Raw genomic sequence first — 25,086 nt, 5'->3', positions numbered from 1 at the left:
AGAAAAGATACTGCTGTAAACTCCATCCTTCACGCAGACTCGTGTCATCCTCCCCATGTGGTTAATAACATACCCATGGGGGAGATGACGCGAGCCAGAAGGAATTGTACTAAAGTGGAACACTTTGAAAATGAGGCACATAACATTCAAAACCGTTTACTACAAAGAGGGTATCCTAGGTGGAATATAGATAGAGCGTATAACTCAGCCCTAAATAAAAATAGAAATGATCTGATTTTTTCCAGTGGTAAAAAATCTCCCAAATCTGAATATACAATGGATCAAAAAGTAATTTTTTCTACATCCTATAGTATGCAATATAAATCTATTTGTAAAATTATTAGTAAATACATGCCTATCATACTTGCGGATCCAACGGTTGCACCCGCTTTGGTGGGAGGTTACGGTTGTGTGGCTCGCAGAGCACCCACTCTGGGTCAAAGATTGTCCCCCAGTCTATTTTCTGAAAAATCACAGTCCAACCCAATATGGTTGGAATATAAAGGCACTTACAAGTGCGGCCACAAAAAATGCAGATGCTGTGAAATCATATCGCCTTCCTCCACCTTCATGTCCTGCACCAATCATGACTCTTTTCAAATAAAGCAATATATAAATTGTAATACGAAATATGTCGTATATTTATTCACTTGTGAGTCTTGTAGGGTGCAGTACGTAGGGTGCACCACGAATACACTGAAAACACGAATCAGAAAACATCTTTCGGACATTCCGCATTTTAATAGTAGGAATGTCTCTATGATTTCAAAACACATTGCAGAATGTCATGCTGGAAACTGGTCGAATATAAAATTACAAGGAATCGAAAGAGTGTTCTGTCCAAAAAGAGGAGGAGACCATAGAAAAAAACTTATGGATAGGGAAATATATTGGATTCTAAAATTAGACACAAGGGTCCCTAAAGGTCTTAATAAAAGGTTGGATGTAATTTTACATTATTAATATAGTACAGTATCAATATTTACGGTCTTAATTCTATCTTACATACCATTTATTCTTAGTGATATTGCAATGGTTTTTCCTAAAATTTGCGGTTACACTTGTTGTGTTTCTGTTTTCGTTTTGCGTGTTTTTTCATATACTACCGCTTTTGCTCATCTCAATTTATGAGAGAATAATTCTATGTATTACATCAATTGTTGCTATATGCAGTTATATTTTCTGCAATTCTTTCTATATGTCCATGTGCACGGTGGTATATTTATTTATCTTTTTCTTATAATAATAATACATATTTTTCTATGCCGCTGTTCACATGGACATTGGGAAAAAAACGCATTTATTTTAATTTTTTATACTTTTGTGAGCTATTACATGTATTGCTATATTTTCTATCTTGCTCACAAGTATATTAACAATATCTCTATTTATTGTGTACTTTTTCATATATTTTTAAATAATATAATAAATGTTTTTCTTTTTATTGTATGCTTATGCTATGATATGAACACGTACGCTCTTTTATATCTCTGCGTTCTTTCTTATGTGAATGGCTCCGATCGTGAATGGGAGTTTGCCGGTGATTATATGTCCCTGAGCACCTGCTTTCACTCTCGGAACCATATATAAGGGTTCTTAGAACTTCTAATTATTGTACGACTAAGGCCAGCACCTGGCCGAAACGTGTCACTTCCTCCCTGTTAACTGTTGCCTCGTTGATGTGAATAAAGCCGTATTTTCCTGAGCTGAGCTGAAGTTCCTCTCTTTCTTCGTGATTTATCCGGGTGAGGTCCACACCCACTCCGTGCCCAGCATCCAGACCAGGGATTGAGCCGGGATATCTGCTTTCTGTTTCCCAATAAAAATTATTGGTACCTTTTTTGGCGTTGGACGAAAAACAAAAAATTAATGGCTGTCAGAACATGGCAATTAATGTGAATTAGTTTGAATCACCCACCTTTTCCTATTTTTCAAACAAAACAATGTAAACAAAAATAAAATGTGGTATTGCGGCGTGCAGAAATGTCCAGACTATCAAAATATAACCTTACTGAAACGGCATAGTTAATTGTGTAAGCGTAATAAAACACACCAAAGTCCAGTATTGCTGATTTTTAGTCACTTCAATAAAGAAGTACTACGATGGGAATTTTTTTTTTTTTTAAATCAACTGGTACCAGATTTGTAAATGACTTCTATTAAAAAATCTTAATCCTTCCAATACTTATTAGCTGCTGAATTCTACAGTGGAAATTCTTTTCTTTTTGGAACACAGTGCTCTCTGCTGACATAATGACCACAGTGCTCTCTGCTGACATCTCTGTCCATTTTAGGGACTGTCCAGAGTAGCATATGTTTGCTATGGGGATTTTCTCCTACCCTGGACAGTTCTGAAAATGAACAGAGATGTCAGCAGAGAGCACTGTGCTCGTGATGTCAGCAGAGAGCACTGTGTTCCAAAAAGAAAATAATTTCCTCTCTAGTATTCACCAGCTAATAACTACTGGAAGGATTAAGATTTTTTTTATGGAAGTAATTTACAAATCTGTTTAACTTTCTGGCACCAGTTGATAATAAAAAAAAAAAAGAAGGTTTTCCACCGGTGTACCCCTTTAACCAGAAACAAATGAATTAAAAGTCATCAGAAAGTCCCATCAAAACAAAAATGGTACCGTTAAAAACCCACATATCACAGTGCAAAAAATGAGCCCTCATACAGCCCCATATGCAGAAGAAAATGTTATAGGGGTCAAAAGAAGACAATTTTACCAAAACATTTTTTGCACAAAAAGTTATTATTAGTACAATTAAACAAAACCTTTGTGAATTGGGTAACAATGTAATTTTACATTATTAATATAGTACAGTATCAATATTTACGGTCTTAATTCTATCTTACATACCATTTATTCTTAGTGATATTGCAATGGTTTTTCCTAAAATTTGCGGTTACATTTGTTGTATTTCTGTTTTCGTTTTGCATGTTTTTTCATATACTACCGCTCTTGCTCATCTCAATTTATGAGAGAATAATTCTATGTATTACATCAATTGTTGCTATATGCAGTTATATTTTCTGCAATTCTTTCTATATGTCCATGTGCACCTTGGTATATTTATTTATCTTTTTCTTATAATAATAATACATATTTTTCTATGCCGCTGTTCACATGGACATTGGGAAAAAAACGCATTTATTTTTATTTTTTTATACTTTTGTGAGCTATTACATGTATTGCTATATTTTCTATCTTGCTCACAAGTATATTAACAATATCTCTATTTATTGTGTACTTTTTCATATATTTTTAAATAATATAATAAATGTTTTTCTTTTCATTGTATGCTTATGCTATGATATGAACACGTACGCTCTTTTATATCTCTGCGTTCTTTCTTATGTGAATGGCTCCGATCGTGAATGGGAGTTTGCCGGTGATTATATGTCCCTGAGCACCTGCTTTCACTCTCTGAACCATATATAAGGGTTCTTAGAACTTCTAATTATTGTACGACTAAGGCCAGCACCTGGCCGAAACGCGTCACTTCCTCCCTGTTACCTGTTGCCTCGTTGATGTGAATAAAGCCGTATTTTCCTGAGCTGAGATGGAGTTCCTCTCTTTCTTAATAATTTTTATTGGTACCTTTTTTGCGTTTTTGACAAAAATTTGCAATCCTTGAGTTTTTTTTTTTTTTTTTTTTGCAGCAATCACTTTGCAGGATAAATAACATTAATGTTTTATTGTCTTTACGGACATGGAAATACCAGTTATGTATAGGTTTTGTGTTTTTTTTTTTTTGTGATATAGAAGGGCCTTATTGGGAAAGGGGCATTTATTTTTTAATTTTTTTTTACATTTTATTTACTTTATGAGCAGATTGCACTGGGATCTGTAATTTATCAAATAAAAATAAACTAAATTCATAAAATAAAATAAAAAAATAATTGTAAAATAGATTTTACTATGCGATCCCGAATAATGCCATAAAAATACAACTCATCTGGCAAAACGACAAGGCCTCATATGGCAACAATAATGGTGAAATAAAAATATGATTGTGACCAGAATGTGGTGCTAAAACAACAACAAAAAACCACAGTGTTCTCAAGGCCAAAAATAGCTGCATCCTAAAAGGGGTTAAGAAGAGTTTATCCTGATACAAGGTGACTCCGACATACAGGTATTAGGATGCGTCTCTTATACAGAGAAGAAGAGTTTTGTGTAGTATAGAGCATTGAACCACATTCTCTTAAAGCCCATAACATACATTTACAGAACAGTGATGACATTATACACCATAGGAAATGTACCTTGACTTAAAAGGCTTCTATTATTTAGCTTTGAAACCTGACTCGCTGTTTAGCAGGAACATATTGAAGATTAAAGGCAAAAAATCACAACTTCAAGTGTATAAGCATACAATTAATATTTATGCTACAAAATGTAAAGTTCCTTTCCGTGAGATGAGAAGTGACAGCGGATCATACAGAATCTGCTAAGTCTCTTTCTTTTATGTCTGTCTTTATGTTTGACTTTCATGAAACATGCCTAAAGGACACTGGAATGATGCAAGTGTAGACTAAGATCCCATACATGTACATTAGGCCAGGGGTTTAGAGGGATATATATCCCTAGTTGTTGAAGGGGAAGTCTGCTATGGGGTACTCCACCCCTAGATATCATATCCTTTGGATAAGGGATAAGATGACTGATCGCAGGGGTCCTGCCCCAGACATCCGGTGCACGGAGCGAACTCAGGATGACTGGCGATGCGGGACAGAGGCTTGTGATGTCACGGTCAGGCCCCACTTGTGATGTCACAGTCACATCCACTCAATGCAAGTCTATGGGAGGGTGTGTGGCCGTGATGTCACGAGCCTCCAGCGTCCCCCGATGCTCTAAATGAACGCCGGGTGAAGCATGGAGATCGCGGGGGTCCCCAGCAGTGGAATCTCCATGATCAGACATCTTATTCCCTATCCTTAGGATATCTCCTAAGGGGGGTCTCCTAATGATAAGCTGATCCAATGGGAACCTACAAATGGAATATGTGGTGGAACTCCACAGCCAGTGTTCATTTCCTCTGCAGCCCAATCACATGGGTGGAAAAAAAAGCATTACATTACATTCCCTGTCACTTCCATCTGTCAAGTACAGCCAACAGACAGATGGGGCAATGTATTTAAAGGAGTATTTTAATGTCCGTAAAAAAGAATTAATATATTGCCGTGGCTGTATCTAAAATAAATCTCAATAAAGACTCAATCTTGACATGCTGTTGGACACTAGCACTTACAGGCCGCTGCCGAGTAATCCTACCGTCTCCTTCAAATCCCGCCTTTACACCCTTGTGGATTTTGGGGTACAGAGTGGACACATCAGCGAGAAACAAGCTGAATATATTAAAATTCAACATCCTGTCATTGCGGTGTTCCACTCTCTACCCAAAATCCACAAGGATGTGTTCCCTCCCCCTATGCGCCCCATTGTTGCAGGCATCTCCTCCTTGAATGAGAGACTTTGCTCCTGGATTGATCATTTATTACAACCCTTAATTCATCACATTCCTGGGTATATTAAAGACTCGAGCCATGTTCTTCAGATGTGCGAACAAATGAGATGGCAACCAAATTTTGTCTGGATTACAGCCGATGTGACATCACTATACTCGGTCATACCGCACTATCTGGCGAAGATGGCTCTTGCTTGGTTCTTAAACACATATTCCCAATATCCGAGTGACCTATGTGATTTTATCATCCAGGTAGTCGATTTTTTGTTAACTCATAACTTCTTTCAATTTGATCAGCAATTTTATCTTCAGATCCCAGGTGCTTCGATTGGGGCGAAGTTCTCCCCCTCTCTCGCCAACATATATATGTGTTGGTGGGAGAGGGAGACATTATTCGCCCACATCAATCCATTCTGCACCTCTATTCAGTGGTATGGTCGCTACATCGACGACATCATATTCATATGGGGTTCCGATGTGGCGGCCATACAACCCTTTTCTGATTATTTAAACAATAACCCTTTCAATTTGAAGTTCACGGTTACCATGTGTAGGGACATGATGTCCTTCCTAGATTTGCATCTCACTGGTGATGCACAAGAGGGCAAAATTTTCACGTCCACTTATAGGAAGGACACCTCTGTCAATTCCATCTTGCGAGCTGACTCGTGTCATCCCCCCACGTTACTAGGAATCTCCCAGTGGGGGAGATGATCCGCGCCAGACGCAATTGCTCTAGAAAGGAGGATTTTACCCGTGAATCAGAAGCCATAGGGGTACGTTTGAAACAAAGAGGATACACAGAGGGCTCCATCAGTCGTGCCGTCCGGATCGCCCATGATCGCGATCGAATGGCGCTACTGAGGGGGAGACACCCCATTCTTAACCTTATTGCTGAGCATCAAAATCAGAATCCTGTAACCTTTGTCACACAATTCAGTGACGACTTTACTGCCATTCGTAGGATTGTCAACAAATACATCCCCATGATTTCGGGGGACCCAGCATATTCTGGGATTTTTTCGAATGGTTTTAGAGTCGTCCCTAGGAAAGCCAGAACTATTGCAAGTAGGGTTTCCCCAAGTATGTTTCAACAAACTAGTGGTACTACACTTTGTTGGTTGCAACATAAAGGATCGTACAAGTGTGGCCACAACAAGTGCACATGTTGTTGTGTCATGCTTAACAGTAAAGAATTTAAATCCACCAGCAATGGAGAAATATTTCAAATGGAAAGATACATCAATTGCAATACTACTTTTGTAGTATACTGCATTACGTGCCGGGAATGCAACATCCAATATGTGGGGTGTACGACGGGTGCCCTCAAAGTGAGAATTCTGAGGCATCTGTCGGACATCCCACATTTTAATTCCCGCCACGTATCCATGGTCAGCAGACACTGTGCAGAATATCATGCAGGCTCTTTCCTGAGTCTATATGTTCAAGGCATTGAGAAGGTCACAGCCCCGATACGAGGAGGAGATCATAGAAGGAAGCTTTTGGACCGAGAGGTCTATTGGATCCTCAAATTGGGCACTAGATTCCCGACAGGTATGAACAGGAGGCAAGATACCATGTTATACTACTAGTTCTAAACAGGGTGTGGTGAGTTTGTGTGTATTGCCTCCTGTTCACACTTGTCCCCCTTTAACAACATCAGTTATCATTATACGGACCTCTTTCAACTACAGGGTTATCACTGGATTTAATAATAGTGCAGAAATAACAGTTATATATGTGTATGCACTATCTACATTTAATTATTCGAGGTACATGTTTTTGCCTTTTACTTATGTCTCATGCATCCAGTGATCACCCTTAAGTTGATTTTATTTTGTGATTCCGATGATCACTCTGCACCCTATATTATATAAAGTTACTCTTGCCATCCAGATTTTTATGTTTTTGATTTGGTGCATGAGCTTTTTTCATCGGATTTCTTTCTCTAACTTTGCTGTTAGAACGACCCTCGAATTACTTGCTAATACATGCAGGTATGATTAGAGACTCGTTCACACACACAGGTTTTAATCTCATGCTTATACCCCCCGTTCTGTTGTCATATAATTTTTGTTACTTTACACGCACATTATTGGTTACGTTACTGATTTAGTAATATGTGGTGTAACATCTACTGCATTTATTTACATTATTTTCACGGGTGGGGGCTTTTGATTAATATATCTATATAACTTTATATATCTTTCATTAAACTGTGTATTTACTATTTTTGTACATTTCATAGCTGAAATCATGCATCTTGTAAGAATCTCTTTTTATTTTTGTATATTCACCATATTTATTGTTGTATATAACATACTGGTGCAAATTTTTTCTATGTGTATTGTACATTTAGTCTGTGTCTGTGTGGGAGGGAGGTGGCTCTGCCCACACCACTCAGGTGTTTTCACCTGGTGGGGGTGGAGCCGCTTTCCCCTATATAGACCAGAAGGATCTTAATTTTTCTTTGTACGGCTAAGGTGAAAGAGCTCGCCGAAACGCGTCACTTGTGATCCACGTTTGGTGTCCGTGTGTTCTTATACAATAAAACGGCTTCCTTGCTTTGGACCTGCAGTGCTGGACTTTCCTTTTCTTGTCAGTTTGCATTTGTACGTGGAGTCCACACGTTTCCGCGCACTGGGACGAGGAATGGTGAGCTGGACACTACGAGAGTGTGTGTTCTATCTAAAATAAAAAACTATACTTAGCTGCAGGTCCCATTTGGGTTCTTGCAGTCCCCCAATTCTCATTTATTCTGCTGATTCCGAGTTTCGACCAAGACCTGCCCACTCTGCCAATCACTTTTCTCAGGTCAGCTGATGCCAGAAAGTTATACAGATCTGAAAGTGAATCAGTTGCTGTATGCCCAGGAGAAAGTGGTTAAAATTTTTCTTCCAAACTCCATGCTGTCACCTGTGTTCATATCGGGAACTGTTCAGAGCAAAAAACAAACCCTAAGGGCGAACTTCTCCCACCCTGGACTGTCCTTGACATGGATAGAGGTGGCAGCAGGCAGCATGTGTTGGAATAAAAATAAATACACAAATTCCCTCAAGGGCATACAGCAGATGGGAGTAGTAGGAGGCTTAATTTTTTTTTAATATTCAAATCTTTCTGGCATAAGCTGATCGGAGAAGATTTTTTTCTCTAGTAGAATACCCCATTAAAGTCAAACAGTCACCAGTTCACCCGCACTATAACCCGATGCACCTGGTTATAGTGCGGGTGAACAGGAGACCGATGCGGCCCCGCTCCTCCGAAGGTCCCCCTCTTCCAGCACTGACTTGCGCTTTGAGGCGGGCCGACCGGCTAGATTAAAATATTCATAAGCATCGGTTAAGTGAGAGCTCAATAGGCACGAGGGCTCACGTGACCAGCGCTTATGAATATTTAAATCTAGCCGGCGGGCCCGTCTCAAAGTGCAAGTCAGCGCTGAAAGAAGGGGACCTTTGGAGGAGCGGGGCTCCGGACAGCAGGCAGGTATTGCAGTCCAAGACTCTGCATCGTCTCCTGTTTACCCGCACTATAACCCGGTGGATCGGGTTATAGTGCGGGTGAACTGGTGACCGTTTTCCTTTAAAGTGTCACTGTCATTTGAGAAAATTTTTGAGATGTTGTCCACACGTTTTAAAAGTTTAGATCGGACCAGGTCTCACTCCTCACACATGCTATGATTGGGAGTCACAGCCCGGAGAAGTGTTGTTACTAAAGCCCAACCCTTTCACTGCTTAAGTCTATGAAGAGGTCAGCCGAGGAGTATGCAACGGTGCTGCACACTTCACAGGGTTAGAACTCACGATTGTGGTGGGCTTTAGGAGTGAGAGGCCGAAAAAGTCAATTTTGGTCTCATTTTACCAGAGTACCAGCTTACACATGTTTGCTGTATCTCTCACATGGCTAGTGGCAAACTCCAAACAGGATTTCTTGAGATCACTTTCAACAACAGTTTTCTTTTTGCCACTCGTTGTCCTGAAGACAGATTTTACAACTTCAGCTATTGATCTCTGCAGCTCCTTTATCATGGGTCTCTTGGTTGCTTTTCCCCTCTAGTTAATTCTCTCTTTGCCCAGCCTTTCAGTATGGGTGGACTGCCATGTCTTGGTAGGTTTGCAGTTGTGACATATGCTTTACATTTTGTGATAGATTTTTTGATGTCCCGTAAAATGTTTAAAGCTTGTTTTTTTTTTGTTTTTGTTTTTTTTAACCTAACCCCTATTTGTACTGATTTACAACTTTATTACTGATCTGTTTGGTGAGCTCCTTGGTCTTCATGCTGCTGTTTGTTCAGAAATGCTCTGTAACAAACTCTGAGGCCCTCATGGAACAGTTGTATTTTCAAACAGGTGGAACACATTATTAATTATGTGACTTGTGAATGCAATTGGCTGCACCAGATTTTTGTTAGGGCTTTCAAAGTAAAGGGAGCGAATACATATGCACTTAACACTTTTCAGATTTTTATTTGTATATAATTTTGAATTCTATGCTATATCCACACACACGCACACACTTCCAAATGATGGACTATTTTGTGTCAGTCCATTACATAAAATCTCAATTGAAATTAAATTGAATCTGTGGCTATGTCTTGACAAAATGTTATAGTATACTAATGCTAGTAACTGTAAATCTTTGATGTAGTTTTCTGATCCAAAGACAGAAATGTATGCAGCAAGAATTACAAATATGAGGGATTTTTAAAAGGTTTCTGCACTTTTGTATCTTTGTTGGAAACATTCAAGGCAGAAGGAATAGGAATTGGTTGTGTCATGTGACTTGCATTGCAAAGGAAGGTTACTATGTAGAAAAGCGATGTCATTTGTTTTTGATGTAATTCAATTTTAAATAGATTAAAAAAAAGGTAAATAAAAATTTTGGATGTCTCTTGTTTACACACACATATATATGTACTTGTTTTATATTTCATTTATGTTTTATATTCTTTTGGCTCAAAAAATTGTATCAAAAACTGTAGTTGTCTTTGAGTAGGACCTGCTGTGTGGAATCACCTTCGGAAAGTAAAACCAGGCATTTATACAGACCAATTCTATCTCCCATGTCATAGAATTATACATAATGTTAGGAATCTACAGAGAGTACAATATAGCCTGACACCTAATGGCTCATCAAATTAACATTATACGACAAAAAAGCCAATGGATACACACAAGACTGCGAGCGATAACTGAAAGATAACACTAATAATGCAATTAAACTTGACTCTTAATTCAGGCATAAGCATTGCCTAAACACTAAGCACAGAACTGCACACATTGCGGATGGATGCTCTTTTATGTGCCTATAATAACAGTAATAATAATTGTATGCCTGTGCGTGTCTGCGGCATCTAACATTCCACATTGTCGCAGTACTCGAGCAGTAAGGTTGGTCACTAGGAATTTGCCGCATTGTAACAAATTAGAAATGTTATGCATGAAAATAATTTTTTAGTCATGGCAGAACTGGATGCTTAGTGGGTCACTTAAAGGGACCCGCCATATAAAATGTCAGGGGCTGTGTGACTGTTGTCATCTCCAACATTATATTTTTGCTAAAGAATCAATAGGTAGTCATGGTGACAGATGACTCTTGGCGGAGGCAGAAGTGTATAACCAGCTTCTTATCAGACATCAGCACATTCTTCCCTGTAGTATAGATAGGCCAAAGCTGGTGTTGTTATGCTCCAGCATTTGACAACCCATTTCACTTTGCAGTACCTAGCAAATGTAGAATGCAAAGTAACTCTCTGCATTGCCACATACTGGAAGTAGCATCTCTTCAAACCAATGTTCATCCCTTAAACAGGCACTGTTTAAGGGATGTTGTACATCTTGGCAAAACATTAATCTTTCTAATTACACTTAATAAAAAAACTGTTATCTCCTTTTTATAGGAATCATGGCTCATTAAAAAAAAAAAGACCACTAGGGGCCCCCATATCATCCAGAACACAATCCTGTTTGGCTTAAGTATCATCTTTTTCTTAGCTGAAGCACAGGCTGGACTAAGTTCATGAAGTGAAAGAGAAAACTAGCACTCCACTGTGCTCACTCCTGTCCTATCAGACTGCAGCAGGAAAACAGAGAGGAGGGGTACAGAGCGGCCTGCAGTGATTGGATAAAGAGACCCAGCACAGCACAGTAGACTCAGGGAGGAAGTGAATTCATGGTGAGTAAGGGCAGGCTTAGTGCTTGCCTCAGACACACCCCTTCCTGAGCTGTAAATGTCAAAATGAGTGAGCAGCAGAACAGAGGAATTTGTGAGCCCAGTAAAAAATCTAGACACATAAAAAAGACATGTGTTACGATTCGGCAGGCTGGATGTGGATCCTCTGTGTCAGCGAGGGATTGGCGTGGACTGTGTCGGTGGACCGGTTCTAGGGTTGCTACTGATTTTCACCAGAGCCCGCCGCAAAGCGGGATGGTCTTGCTGCGGCGGTAGCAACCAACGTTGTATCCACCGGCAATGGCTCAACCTCGCTGACTGCTGAGAAGGCGTGGGACAGAAGGACTAGGCAGAGGCAAGGTCAGACGTAGCAGAAGGTGGGGCAGGCAGCAAGGTTCATAGTCAATAAGGATAGCAGGAGATCTGGAACACAGACTTTGGACAACCCTAAATGCTTTCACTGGCACAAGGCAACAAGATCCGGCAAGGAAGTGCAGGGGAAGTGAGGTAATATGGACAGGGAGCAGGTGGAAGCTAATTAGGCTGATTGGGCCAGGCACCAATCACTGGTGCACTGGCCCTTTAAATCTTAGAGAGCTGGCGCGCGCGCGCCCTAAGGAGCGGAGCCGCGCGCGCCAGGACGTGACAGCCGGGGACCGGGACAGGTGAGTGACTTGGGATGCGATTCGCGAGCGGGCGCGTCCCGCTATGCGAATCGCATCCCCGCCGGCAATGTCAGTGCAGCGCTCCCGGTCAGCGGGTCTGACCGGGGCGCTGCAGAGAGAGGAACGCCGCGAGCGCTGCGGGGAGGAGCAGGGACCCGGAGCGCTCAGCGTAACAACATGTAAAGCATCTGCATGACCTAGCAGTAACAAATATAAGCATTTTTTTCTGAAATATAACAGGTATGATTTAAAGTGTACCTGTCAACAGTAATGTGTATCTTTTTAGGGACATGTCAAACTTTTTAACGGTCAGGTTCGAGTGGTCAGACCCAGACCAATGACTAGAACAAAAAGCTCTCCTTGCTCTTTGTCTATGACACCTGGATGGCCCTATAGACTTACATTATGAGTCCACCCAGGTCACATGATAAAGAGCCAGGAGAAAACACTCTAACCATGTACTCCTTGTGATCGACCGTTCAGACTGGTATAAAATTGTCTGTATGATATATATATATATATATATATATATATATTTTTTTTTTTTTTTTTTTTTTTATGACAGTGCCAATTTAAAGGGGTATTCCGGGCAAAAACATCTTATCCCCTATCCGAAGGATATGGGATAAAATGTCTGATCGTGGGGGGCCTGCTGTTGGGAACCCCCACGATCTCCCTGCAACACCCACATTCTATGCGGAGCTGTCTCTCTAGTTTTGGAAACCTCCGGGTTTCCGGGACTGGAGACGTGACATAATGCCTCGCCCCCTCCATTAATGTCTATGGGAGGGGGCGCGAAGGCCGTCACATTCCCTCCCATAGACATGAATGGAGAGGGCGTGGCCTGACGTCACGTCCCCAGTCCCAGAGGTTTCCAAAACTAGAGATGCAGCCCCACATAGAATGTGCGTGCTGCAGGTGGATCGCGGGGGGACCCAGCAGCGAGCCCCTCGCGATCAGACATCTTATCTCCTATACTTTGGATAGGGGATAAAATGTTTTTGCCCAAAATACCCCTTTAAAGAGCCTTGAAACATAACTGTGTAATACATACCAAGGCAGAATCACCCAGCAGAATCACCCATCTGTGGACAGCAGTTTTGGGGTTCTTATCCCTCATCAGTACAGAGCAAGGTTCTGGCTGGCTAGGTAAATAGTGAAAGATTCAACCAGCAAACTGGCATATGAAGTATTATAAATTAATCATAGTAGCTCCACCAGAAAGAGCTTTTTCCTCACTATGACCTATTGAAATTAGCATCACTTCTAAACAATGTTCAACCCTTAAAGAACCTAAAAACATGACTAGGGATCATATGCCAAGCCAGAATCTCTACCAGTAGACAGCTTTTTTGGTAGTTCTGTTCATATTTCTTAATATGTGTTAAATGTATTTACCAAATAACATAATAAGTAATAGAAATGTACCTGGCGTTTCTGAGTTGTTAAGTGCTCCGACAGTGGTGACCAATTCTTGTTGAGGTATAGCGGTGCCAGACATACGTTGACTTGCAATCAAGATTCTGCTCTTTGTGGACGGCAACCTGGAGACTGCCCCCAACCCAAGCTGTGGCCTTAGGATCATGGTGGACCTGTAGAAGCTTGGTGGGACTTCATAATGGGTAAATGTTGAGGGACAAAAGTCGTCTTTTCTCTGCCTTTCACCGGTCTATACATAAGAAACACAAAGCATGCAATTTAATGTACCCAAAGTGCACTTGAAATAGTATAACATTTCATTTGCCCTTGAAGCAAAGCACAACACACTAGGAAACTGGAGACTACAGGGGTCATTCCATCGCATTTGTTTAAGGGATTAGATGTTATTTATTTTCTTTATATGATCCAACTGCGGACCCATTTATTTATTTTCTTTAAGACCTCTTAAGCAGCTAGAGAATGAACTTGACACTAGGAATTTCTACCTGAGGCTGCAAATAAATAAAAAAAATAGACCGTTGTGTATTATTTACAAGGAAACAGTCAGAACAGTTCAAAAAGAAGAATAACCTTATACGCTATACATATTCTACACAAAATATATTACAGAATGCCCAGTCATACATTTTACAGTAAAATAAGCCTATAATAAATGTCACTCAGTCAACACCAATTTTTGTCTCAAAGGGGTACTCCACTGCCCCAGCTGAGTGTGGGATGAGGGGGTCGTGATGTCCTGGCCACGCTCCTCTTGACGTCATGTCACACACCCCCTTAATGCAAGTCTATGGGAGGGGGAAAGTCTAGGTGTGGCCTAATGGGCTGTTGGGAAGCAGCATTCATTTTTATTGTTATTTTTATCACTGCATCCTAAGATCCATAACTGTAATTCTTGTATTTTGAGGGATAAATTTCTGTTTAATGGTACCTTTTTGGGGTACATATAACTTGGCCATGGAGTGAGGTACCCTGTCATGCTTTCTACCAGCTAATAACTGATAACAATGGTAGCAGATCTTTGGTCTAGTCAGCATTTCAACATGCGAAATGACAGTAACACTTAAAGGAGTACTATGGGGCAGGAACAGATCGGGATATCCAAGATAGGGGATACATGATTGTGGGGGTCCTGGTGCTGGGACCCCCTAAATCTCCTGCTCTATGAATCTCTATTAGCGAGACGGAGATAAAGTGTTTGTGTATCTCTGGCTCTCCCATAGAGATACATGAAGGGTGGGTGTGGGCCCAACTGAATCACTGAAGGCTGATCTGTAACCCCCCTCCTCTCTGTTTCCATCCTGAAGTCCCAGCCAGTGCTTCAGGTGGTACAAAGATAATGCTGAAGCCAGACAGGATTATGTTCTGAATGGTAATAGGACCCCTAGTGGTCCTTTTTAAAGGACATCTGCAGCGTTACAAACACTTATCCCCTATCCTCAAGATAGGGGATAAGTGTTTGATCGCGGGGGGTCCGAACGCTGGGTCCCCCAGCGATCTCCTGTTGGGGGCCGCGGCTGTCCCATGCAGTGGGCGTGCCAGCCGCAGCATGACGTTGAGGCCGGCATGCCTCCTCCATACATCTCTATGGGAGAGGCGGGGAGGCAGCATTCGTGCCTCCCCGCATCCCCCATAGAACTGTATGGGGACTGGGAGGAGACGGACCGTCACCATCGACCTCTAGGTCGACACTACGCGCCTTAGCGCTCACCATGAGCGCTTATGGCGGCGCCCCGTTAGGGAGTTTGGGGAGGGGTCCCAGCGGTCGGACCCCCCGCGATCAAACACTTATCTCCTATCCTATGGTGACCACAAATATTAAATTGAATTATCATTAAATAGTTTAGGGCATATACAGTCAAGGGGAGCGTATTAGTCATACATGCCCCTCAATGTAAAATAGTCACTTCCCCTGACTGTAAAACATCACCTGATGTTCACTACCAATATTTTAAGTAAGCCAATCCCATTCTGACTGATTCCCTGAATTTTAGACACACTATAAACCCTCATAATGTGAGGAACGGGAGGATGATATAGAAACTGTAAGGTTTTGATTAGGGCACCCTAAACTAATTAATGATAGAGAAATTTGATGTGTTTGGGTTTGACCACAGGGCCTTTTTAAGATAGTGAATGAAGTTTAGCATCTATGACTCCCATACTGTTCATGTCAGGGAGTGATAAAAGCAACCCCTAGCTCACCCAAAACCACTTTCCCTGCCTAATTTAATATCCGCTCTAAACGGTGGATCATCATCTGGACAGCTGTCCCTGTTCTGGGTAAGTGCAGGAGCATAATAACGTCCAAAAATAATAAACAACACAGTACAGACATGGGGGGAGTAGGTCAGGGTACGAAGGGTTAAATACAAGAAACAAAACACAGGGGATAAACACACTAATAACTAGAGAGTGGTCAAACAAGCCGGGTCCAAACCGAGAAAGCAGCAAAAGTACCAAACCAATAAGCTGAGAATAGTAATGTCGCAAGCTGAGGTCAGAATGCACAGATTTAAACAAGCAAGGAGTTTACCAGAGCTAGTGCAAAGGAAATGAACACAAGCAAGTTGAGAAACAAACTGACTGGGTATTTATGTGCAGCTGAGAAGACTGTGGATGATGAAACTTGATGTAATTGGCTCTATGTCCAAGCCCACTGACAGGCCCGGCATCACAGCAACACATGATATTCCAGCCAAACACAGGAAGATTAACCCTTAAGTCAGAACCAGATCCTACTCATTACAAATACACTGCATACAAATAAGAGAGGGATTTTGCTCCTCTATACACACCCTAAAGAGCAGCAGAGGCATGCAGGGCATTATAGAGAAGTACTGAGAAGTGTGAGCCACTGATCAAGCACTTGGGTTATATCTAACACTCAAAGCAAACATTTATGGGCATCATATAACCTAATCTCTCAGTGAACTTCAATTCCTTATTGTTAAGCGAAGATGGAATGGAGCTGTTTTTAAGAGTAAATCCGTTTTTAAGAGGTGAGGGCAGAAAAGGAGCCTGATAAAATGAAAAAGAAGCATCCTTCTTTGACAATTTGTTGTACTATTGATTTATTCAAAGTTTGTTGGAAAAACAATGACCATTTAAAATGGTGAATATTTCCTTAAAACACCAAACAAAGAGCACAACCCCTCTAACTAAAATATAAAGCTGAAAGCAGTCAGCGGATGGACATTCTGTAGCCCTATGGAAGATTTCTTCTTGCATATTCCAGAACATAATGTGAATAATGACAATGCGCTGTACCTTGTACTCTAAGGAAATATGGGCTTTTCAGTGTAACGGTTGGAAAGAAGCCAATATTACCATCTGAATATGCAAAAAATATTTCATCCATTATCACAGAAACCCGTAGGTTAGCAATAACAGGCGCACATTATGCACAGAAGGCGAGCAATTGTCTTTATTCAGAGAACATCTGAAATCGTCTGAAGGTATATGGGTTGGGAAAACATATTATTTCTTCTATAAAATACATAGCAACAAGACAGAAAATATAATTTACCTTTAACCGAGGTGGGAATGATTCATCAAAATATTCATAGGCTATGTAAATTTAAAGGGGACCTGTCAGCATGTTATCTTATGTAATGCCTGTACTTCCTATGATGCAACATATCGGGGGGGGGGGGGGGAGAGGGGTATTTACGAATAGTGGCTGTGGTATGTGTTTTTTTTTTTTTTTGCTCCTTTTTTTATGGGTGGCTTTTTAACTCACTGTACCAAATTTACAAAAAGGTGCAAGTCGGGCTATAAATTTGGTGCAATTTCAAAAATTACTCATATGTGTGAATTTACCCACCTTTCAGGTGATAGTTCAAGGAAGCTTTTCAGAGGTCAATCCTTGTGTCTTACGACAGGGCAGTTTAGTAGCTTCATTTTGAATGTCCTTTATTTTACATTTCATTTTACATCTTTTCATTAGCTCACAGTGTTATAAATCTGATGAGGGGAAGGGGGCTTGTCCCTCCCTTGTGGTGGTGGGATGTGATTGGTGCACCTCCTCATGCAGCCTTGTCCATGAGTCATCTCTTATCTATGACTCATGGACAAGCCTGAAGCTGCTGCATGACTGGTTAGTGTCCCAGTAGGTATGGGGACCTCTAGTGGTGGGATTCTGATGAGCCATTTTCTTGATAAACTACTAGAAAATTGTGAAACAAACATATTACAAAAGGTATAAAAAAAAAAACTTATAATTATAAAACTTATAGTAATTTTAATTTTAAAGTAATAATTTGGATAAGCATGTAAACAAGTATGGTTTTTAAACTTAATTCCACCAAATATCCAAACTTTTAAACATGTCCATCCTAACCATGTTGAAAAATGTTTACAAAAAATAAAAAAATTAAATTAAACAAAGGTATATTTTTTTTAAGGAAATATATATACAGGGTGGGCCATTTATATGGATACACCTTAATAAAATGGTAATGGTTGGTGATATTTACTTCCTGTTTGTGGCACATTAGTATATGTGAGGGGGGAAACTTTTCAAGATGGGTGGTGACCATGGTGGCCATTTTTAAGTCGGACATTTTGAATCCAACTTTTGTTTTTTTCAATAGGAAGAGGGTCATGTGACACATCAAACTTATTGGGAATTTCACAAGAAAAACAATGATGTTCTTTGTTTTAACGTAACTTTATTCTTTCATGAGTTATTTACAAGTTTCTGAACACTTATAAAATGTGTTCAATGTGCTGCCCATTGTGTTGGATTGTCAATGCAACCCTCTTCTCCCACTCTTCACACACTGATAGCAACACTGCAGGAGAAATGCTAGCACAGGCTCCAGTATCCGTAGTTTCAGGTGCCGCACATCTCATATCTTCACAGCATAGACAATTGTGTTCAGATGACCCCAAAGATAAAAGTCTAAGGGGGTCAGATCGGGAGACCTTGGGGGCCATTCAACTGGCCCACGACGACCAATCCACTTTCCAGGAAACTGTTCATCTAGGATTGCTTAGACCTGACACCCATAATGTGGTGGTCACCATCTTGCTGGAAAAACTCAGGGAACGTGCCAGCTTCAGTGCATAAAGAGGGAAACACATCATCATGTAGCAATTTTGCATATCCAGTGGGCTTGAGGTTTCCATTGATGAAGAATGGCCCCACTATCTTTGTACCCCATATACCACACCATACCATCAATTTTTGTGTTCCAACAGTCTTGGAGGGATCTATCCAATGTGGGTTAGTGTCAGACCAATAGCGGTGGTTTTGTTTGTTAACTTCCTTCACCATTCACATAAAACTTTGCCTCATCACTGAACAAAATCTTCTGCGTAAACTGAAGGTCCTATTCCAATTTTTGTTTTGCCCATTCTGCAGCACCTGAAACTACAGATACTGGAAGCCTGTGCTAGCATTTCTCCTGCGGTGATGCTATCAGTGTGTGAAGAGTGGGAGAAGAGGGTTGCATTGACAATCCAACACAATGGGCAGCACATTGAATATATTTTATAAGTGGTCAGAAACTTGTAAATAACTCATGAAAGAATAAAGTTACATTAAAACCAAGCACATAATTGTTTTTCTGTGTGTCACATGACCCTCTTCCTATTGAAAAAACAAAAGTTGGATTCAAAATGGCCAACTTCAAAATGGCCACCATGGTCACCACCCATCTTGAAAAGTTTCCCCCCTCACATATGCTAATGTGCCACAAACAGGAAGTTAATATCACCAACCATTCCCTGTGGCGCCATCACAGTGCTTATATATAAGATGTGTAGAGCCAATGGTGTACTAGAAGTGATTAGTACGCCAGAGTATATCAGAGGTCATGTGAAGTACTCACCGCTTCTAGTACACCATCTTATACGTAAGCGCCCATGAGTTATTGGTTTCTTGTGGGATAACGTTTTATTTCTTAGGCCCTGTTCACATCACCGCTGAGCTCCGCTAAAGGGATCTCTATTGCAAAATGCCAGGAGTTGGGTGGAAAAAAAAATACTGCATGTCTGGTATTTTTCTCCACTCAACTACTCCCCAAAAAATGAACACATGACGGACCCCATTCAAAGTCAATGGGATCTGTTGGGACCTCGTGGTGCCCACTGTACTTCGACCTGTTCACAGTCCGTTAGGTGCAAAAAAAGAGCATAACAGCGAGGCACAGCGGTGATGTGAACTTAGCCTTATCTGATGATCCTCCAGTTTTTTTGTCTCCTGCTTTTTTATGGGGAATTTAAAGGGGCACTCTTATCCCATATCCAAAGGCCGTCACACCCCCTCCAATAGAAATGCATGGAGGGACGTGGTAAGACGTCAAGACCACTGCTGCTGGAACCCAGAATTCCTTTAGAACCCCGGGTGCTGCACAGCGATCAGACATCCTTTGAAGGGGTACTCCACTGGAAACATTATTTTTTTTTTTAATCAACTGGTGCCAGAACGTTAAACAGATTTGTAAATTACTTCTATTAAAAAAATCTTAATCCTTCCACTACTTATCAGCTGCTATATGCTCCACAGTGCTCTCTGTTGACACCTCTGTCCATTTCAGGAGCTGTCCGTAGCAGGATAGGTTCGCTATGGGGATTTGCTCCTACTCTGGACAGTTCCTAAAATGGACAGAGGTGTCAGCAGAGAACACTGTGGTCAGACAGAAAGGAAATTCAAAAAAAAAACTTCCTGTGGAGCATACTGCAGCTGATAAGTACTGGAAGGATTAAAGATTTTTAACAGAAGTAATTTACAAATCTTTTTAACTTTCTGGCACCAATTGATTAAAAAAAAAAATGTTTTCCAGGGAGTACCCCTTTAAGTATTTACTAAAACAGACGAGTAAAGACATGAATCAAAAATAGGAGATGGATCAAAATTGCAAAAATATCATTGCATTTATTAATAGTTATTAAGCTGTGAAATGACCTGTAATATTGTAATTGAACGCTCCTCATAGGAAACCACTCAGAGAGCCACCACTGAACATTATAAGAACCTAAATTGCAATGTTATTTTTACTCTAGCAATCAAGGGAAATGGCTCAGAACAGCGACTTAATACATAATGTCATAGAGATAAATGAACGCAGGAGTGCAGGAAAAATCCCATAGATTATTTGTCCCTCTACTTAGCCTTAGGTGCCAGTCTGTTGTACAACCTGAAAGTAAACAGCTTGAGCTGCCTTGTCTATTGTCTCTTTGCCTCCTGGCACATCATATTGTTCCAGGAACAACCACCCTCATTTCCTTCCCATCCTTAAAAATAAAACAGAATAAAAATGCTCCCACTGTCACAGCACAAAATGCATTAATGCATGGGGATTTTGCTGTTTTTACCTATTTCTTTTGATGACAGTAGCTACTGAAGTTACTGAAGTGAGCATACCGCATGATCAGCTGCATGAGGGGTGGGGGGGGGGGGGGGTGAGGTCAGTTACTTTTGAGGTATTTAGGAAATACTTTTTTTGTGTGTATAAGAAGCAGGGCTGGTGCAAGGATTTTTTGCACCCAAGGCATATTAGTAGTAACAAACCTCCTCTGCTTGTAATCCCCTTACTACAGGGGTGACACACTGTAATAAACATCCTCCTCATGTAATCCCCTTACTACGGGGGTGACACACTGTAACAAACCTCCTCCTCATGTAATCTCCTTACTACTGGGGTAACGCATTGTAAAAAAAAAAACCTCCTTATGTAATTACCTTACTACTGAGGTGACAAACATCAAAGGTGGGGTTACGGTGGTGGTGCTGGCTAAGCTGTTTGAGCGAGTGGTTCAGATTTAGGCTGTCTAACTTTCTTGTGGCAAGCAGAGCGGTATCAAGAGGTCACTCTAGGCGGCTGCCTATTTTGTCTATAGGCAGAGGAGACACAAGGTCTCTGAACTCTAAAGTAATGATGCCAAGCACTTGGTCACTCCTCTGGGTGCAGCTTTGGGTTGTTCGTCCAGAGATTTATTCTGATTAGAATTTTTCCAGATTTGGTGTCAAAACGCAAACAAGATTGCTCCATAGTGTAGCCACCCGACATATTCATTAGATGATTCAGGAAACGCTTATCCAAGTGTTTGTGCAAAGGCAGGCACAACACTGAGCAGATCGTAGTATAATGTGGTCCAGTGCAGCTGATCCCTCCATCAAAAACGACGTACATACAGACTTCCAAAGACCTCATCCACCTTTAGGGATGACAAAGAGGCCGTTCCTGGCCTTGAAATGCATTGTTCGTAAGCAATAAAAAGGTTTACAGCATCGAGGTATCTCCAACTGCTTCGGTCCCATTGCGTTGCCTGGAAATCCCTAAAGGTGATGGAGGTCTTCGGAGGATTTGGAGTCGAGAGAGAATTGGCTTCTACCTCATAAGGGATTTTTGCCCACTAACCAACCATTCAACAGGGCAATGTATAAAGAGTATACCAGAGACTTTCCAGTCAGTATAAGTGTAAGTGAGATTCTTAAAAGCACAGTGACCAACTACACACGTATGTGCATAAAAAAGTAACATTACACTGCACTAAATAGACTGTTTTGTAGAAGGATTTGCACAGAATTTTCATTAAATTCTAAGCTGATTCCACATTATCTCGGTGTCCAGAGACATCATTCCTCTACTTCACTCTACAGGGACAACTTATTTGACAAAAAATGACTTGGTCTTACAGTGCTAGTAAACTCCTTAAGGGGGGGGGGATACATTATAGAGCCATATATCTATGGATGTATAACGTATACAGTAAAGAGAGTGATAGTAACCATCTCATTGCTGGTCTGGGCCTCTTCGCGTGTAGCTTTGCCCCTTATAATGTCTACATTAGGTGGGGTGGGGTTACACAAGTAGAGGCCAGAACCAGCGACAAGAAGGTAAGTAACACTCTTTTCACTATTTTATTCATTATACAGCCTTGTATAATATATACCCCCTCCCCTGAGGAGTTAACTAGCACTGCTCAGCAGTGCTAATTTACTCCATCCTTACTGGGCCTGAGCATGATGCTCAGTCCAGCTAAATGTTACAGTTAACCAGCGGATTCGCTGGTTTACAGTGACAAAACAGTTACGTTGCGCTACGAAACTTTATGACAGTTTGCTCAACTCTAAACTGTAATTTTAGAGGTGCTGAATAAACAGTCAGGAACAATTTGAAATCCACTGCAACTGGTGTGTGGTGCTTTTCTAATGGCTGTAATATACAGCTGACACCCACTGTGTGGGCACAGGTCCTGTTCCTGCTTCAGCCTCATATCATTCGATTATGGAACCTGTAACTAACTACATAGCACCAGCAGTGTAAAATGTTAGCACCAAAGGGTTAAGGCAGTGTTTCTCAACCAGGGTGCCTCCACTTGTTGCAAAACTACAACTCCCAACATGCTCAGACAGCCAACGGCTGGCCAGGCATGCTGGGGGTCCTTGTTTTGCAACTGACCAATAGAGATAGCAGGATAGCAGTCACACCATGCAACAATGCAGGTCATATTACAGAAGATAGAGATGGTCTCACAATATTTCATTAGTTGACTTAAACACATAAAACATTTTAGTATGTTGTTGTAACTTTTTTGACTCTATAAACCGGCGAATCCGCAGATTTACTGTAACATCTAGCTGGACTGAGCGCCATGCACCGGCCCAGCAAGGATGAAGTTAAAAAGTGCTGCTGAGCAGTGCTAGTTAACTTCTTGGAGAAGGGGAGGTATACATTATAAAGCCATCTATAAGGCTGTAAAATGTATACAGTGAAGAGAGTGATACTTAACAAATTGTTGCTGGTCCGGGCCTCTTCTTTTGTAACCCCCAACTCCTCTAGCAATGATGTCACAAGAGGTGGAGCTACAAATGAAGAGGCCAAACCAGCAACAAGATGGTTTGTACCACTCTCTTCACTGTATACATGATACTGACGTATAGATGGCTGTATAATGTATACCCCCAAGGAGTTAACTAACACTGCTCAGCAGCACTAACTAACACCTTCCTTGCTGGGCTTAGCTGTACTAGGCTTGCGCGAATCTGGCAATGTTCGAAAGTTCAGGAAACCGCAAACCCACCAAAGTTAGGATAGAATCTGGGTTTGGGAGGCTCGCCTTGCTCAGCTATAGTAATGATACAGTGCCAAATACATCCTTGGTGGTACTGAACATAACATACAAGTGGCTGGTGCCACCACACCAATCGTGCCAGGTGGGGAATGTTGTGGTGGGAGCTTTCTTTAGAACCATGTCATATGTCTGGACATTGGATCGATTTTCTGCGTCATTAAGGTCCCACTTTGGATTACCGATCTGTACAATAGCTGATTTGTTTTTAACTGTTTGTAAAAAAAAGAAGCTGTCAGGAGTCTGTATCACTGGTGTCATGATTTAGTAGCTGGGAGTGCAATACGTTCCTTCTTCATGTGCCAGAAGGTAAATAAACATTAGAAATGACAGTTCAAGCTGTTTGCTTTCCAGGCTGTACAAAACTGTTCTGAGAACAACACAACACTAGCACTTAAGGCTATATATATAGGGGGCTTATAATCTGTAGGAGTTTCTGCACACCGATGTTCATTACTTTCAGTAGCATTATTTATCAAGTCACTGTTCTGAGCCATTTCCCCTGATTACTGGTGTAAACATAATACAGAAATTAACATTGCAGCAATGTTAAGACCTGGCACTTTGCCAGCAGTGGGTTTCTATAATGAATGTTATAATAAAGGATGACGGGTAATTTCACAAGGTATTAAAGGGCTATTCCAGTTACAGTGTATAAATCTTATTCATGGTATAATGAGAATTTATTTAATTTTCTAATATATTTTCTGTATAAAATTCCTTGTAGTTTTCAGAGTGTTTGTAGTCATTGAAAGGAAAATATCAATGTTAATTTCCATTAGCAAAAAGTTCACTGTGGTCATCATGTGATGAGCACACAGATGCATGTTACGATGTGTCCATCACATAACAGAAAGGGATATGCTGCCACTGGAAGTAAACAATAAGGAATTCGAACGATGACTATAAACTTTTCTTTATCCAGTGAATAGACTTAACTGAAGCCAGAATACTGCTTTAAAGGGGTTATATACTGATTTTTGTAAACTAATATGATGCTAAGCAGAGGGAATATAGAAAAACATACTTATATAGCCCCAATCCCCCACTAGGCTTTGCCTATGTCCAGTCCCCTAGTCTTCCCCCTTCTTTCTGCTTCAGAGATGAGCTTTCGATGCAGGACCTTCTGCCTCAGTCAATCGCAGGCTGTGACAGCACACCGGCCTAGTACCAAGAACGTACATAGCATAGTGAAAGACCATACGGTTGCTTTGTGTTCCTTATAGAGAGGGGCCCCATCTTGGTTGGTTCCATTACT

The 25,086-nt window shown here is 41.0% G+C and overlaps 1 protein-coding gene across 3 annotated transcripts in view; it reads right to left on the bottom strand.

The window, feature by feature from the left end:
- MTUS2 (microtubule associated scaffold protein 2) overlaps positions 1-25,086 on the bottom strand; it is a 697,108-nt gene that overhangs the window by 415,094 nt on the left and 256,928 nt on the right. For all 3 annotated transcript variants that reach the window (XM_056561844.1, XM_056561842.1, XM_056561843.1), the window contains exon 3: positions 13,737-13,977. In XM_056561844.1, coding sequence (XP_056417819.1) covers positions 13,737-13,977 — 241 coding nt within the window. The remainder of the gene's footprint in view (positions 1-13,736; positions 13,978-25,086) is intronic.

Source organism: Hyla sarda, chromosome 2 (assembly GCF_029499605.1).
Source record: "Hyla sarda isolate aHylSar1 chromosome 2, aHylSar1.hap1, whole genome shotgun sequence".
Taxonomy (NCBI): Eukaryota; Metazoa; Chordata; class Amphibia; order Anura; family Hylidae; genus Hyla; species Hyla sarda.
The sequence above is the reverse complement of the archived record's forward strand: the minus strand, read 5'-3'. Positions and strand labels throughout refer to the sequence as shown.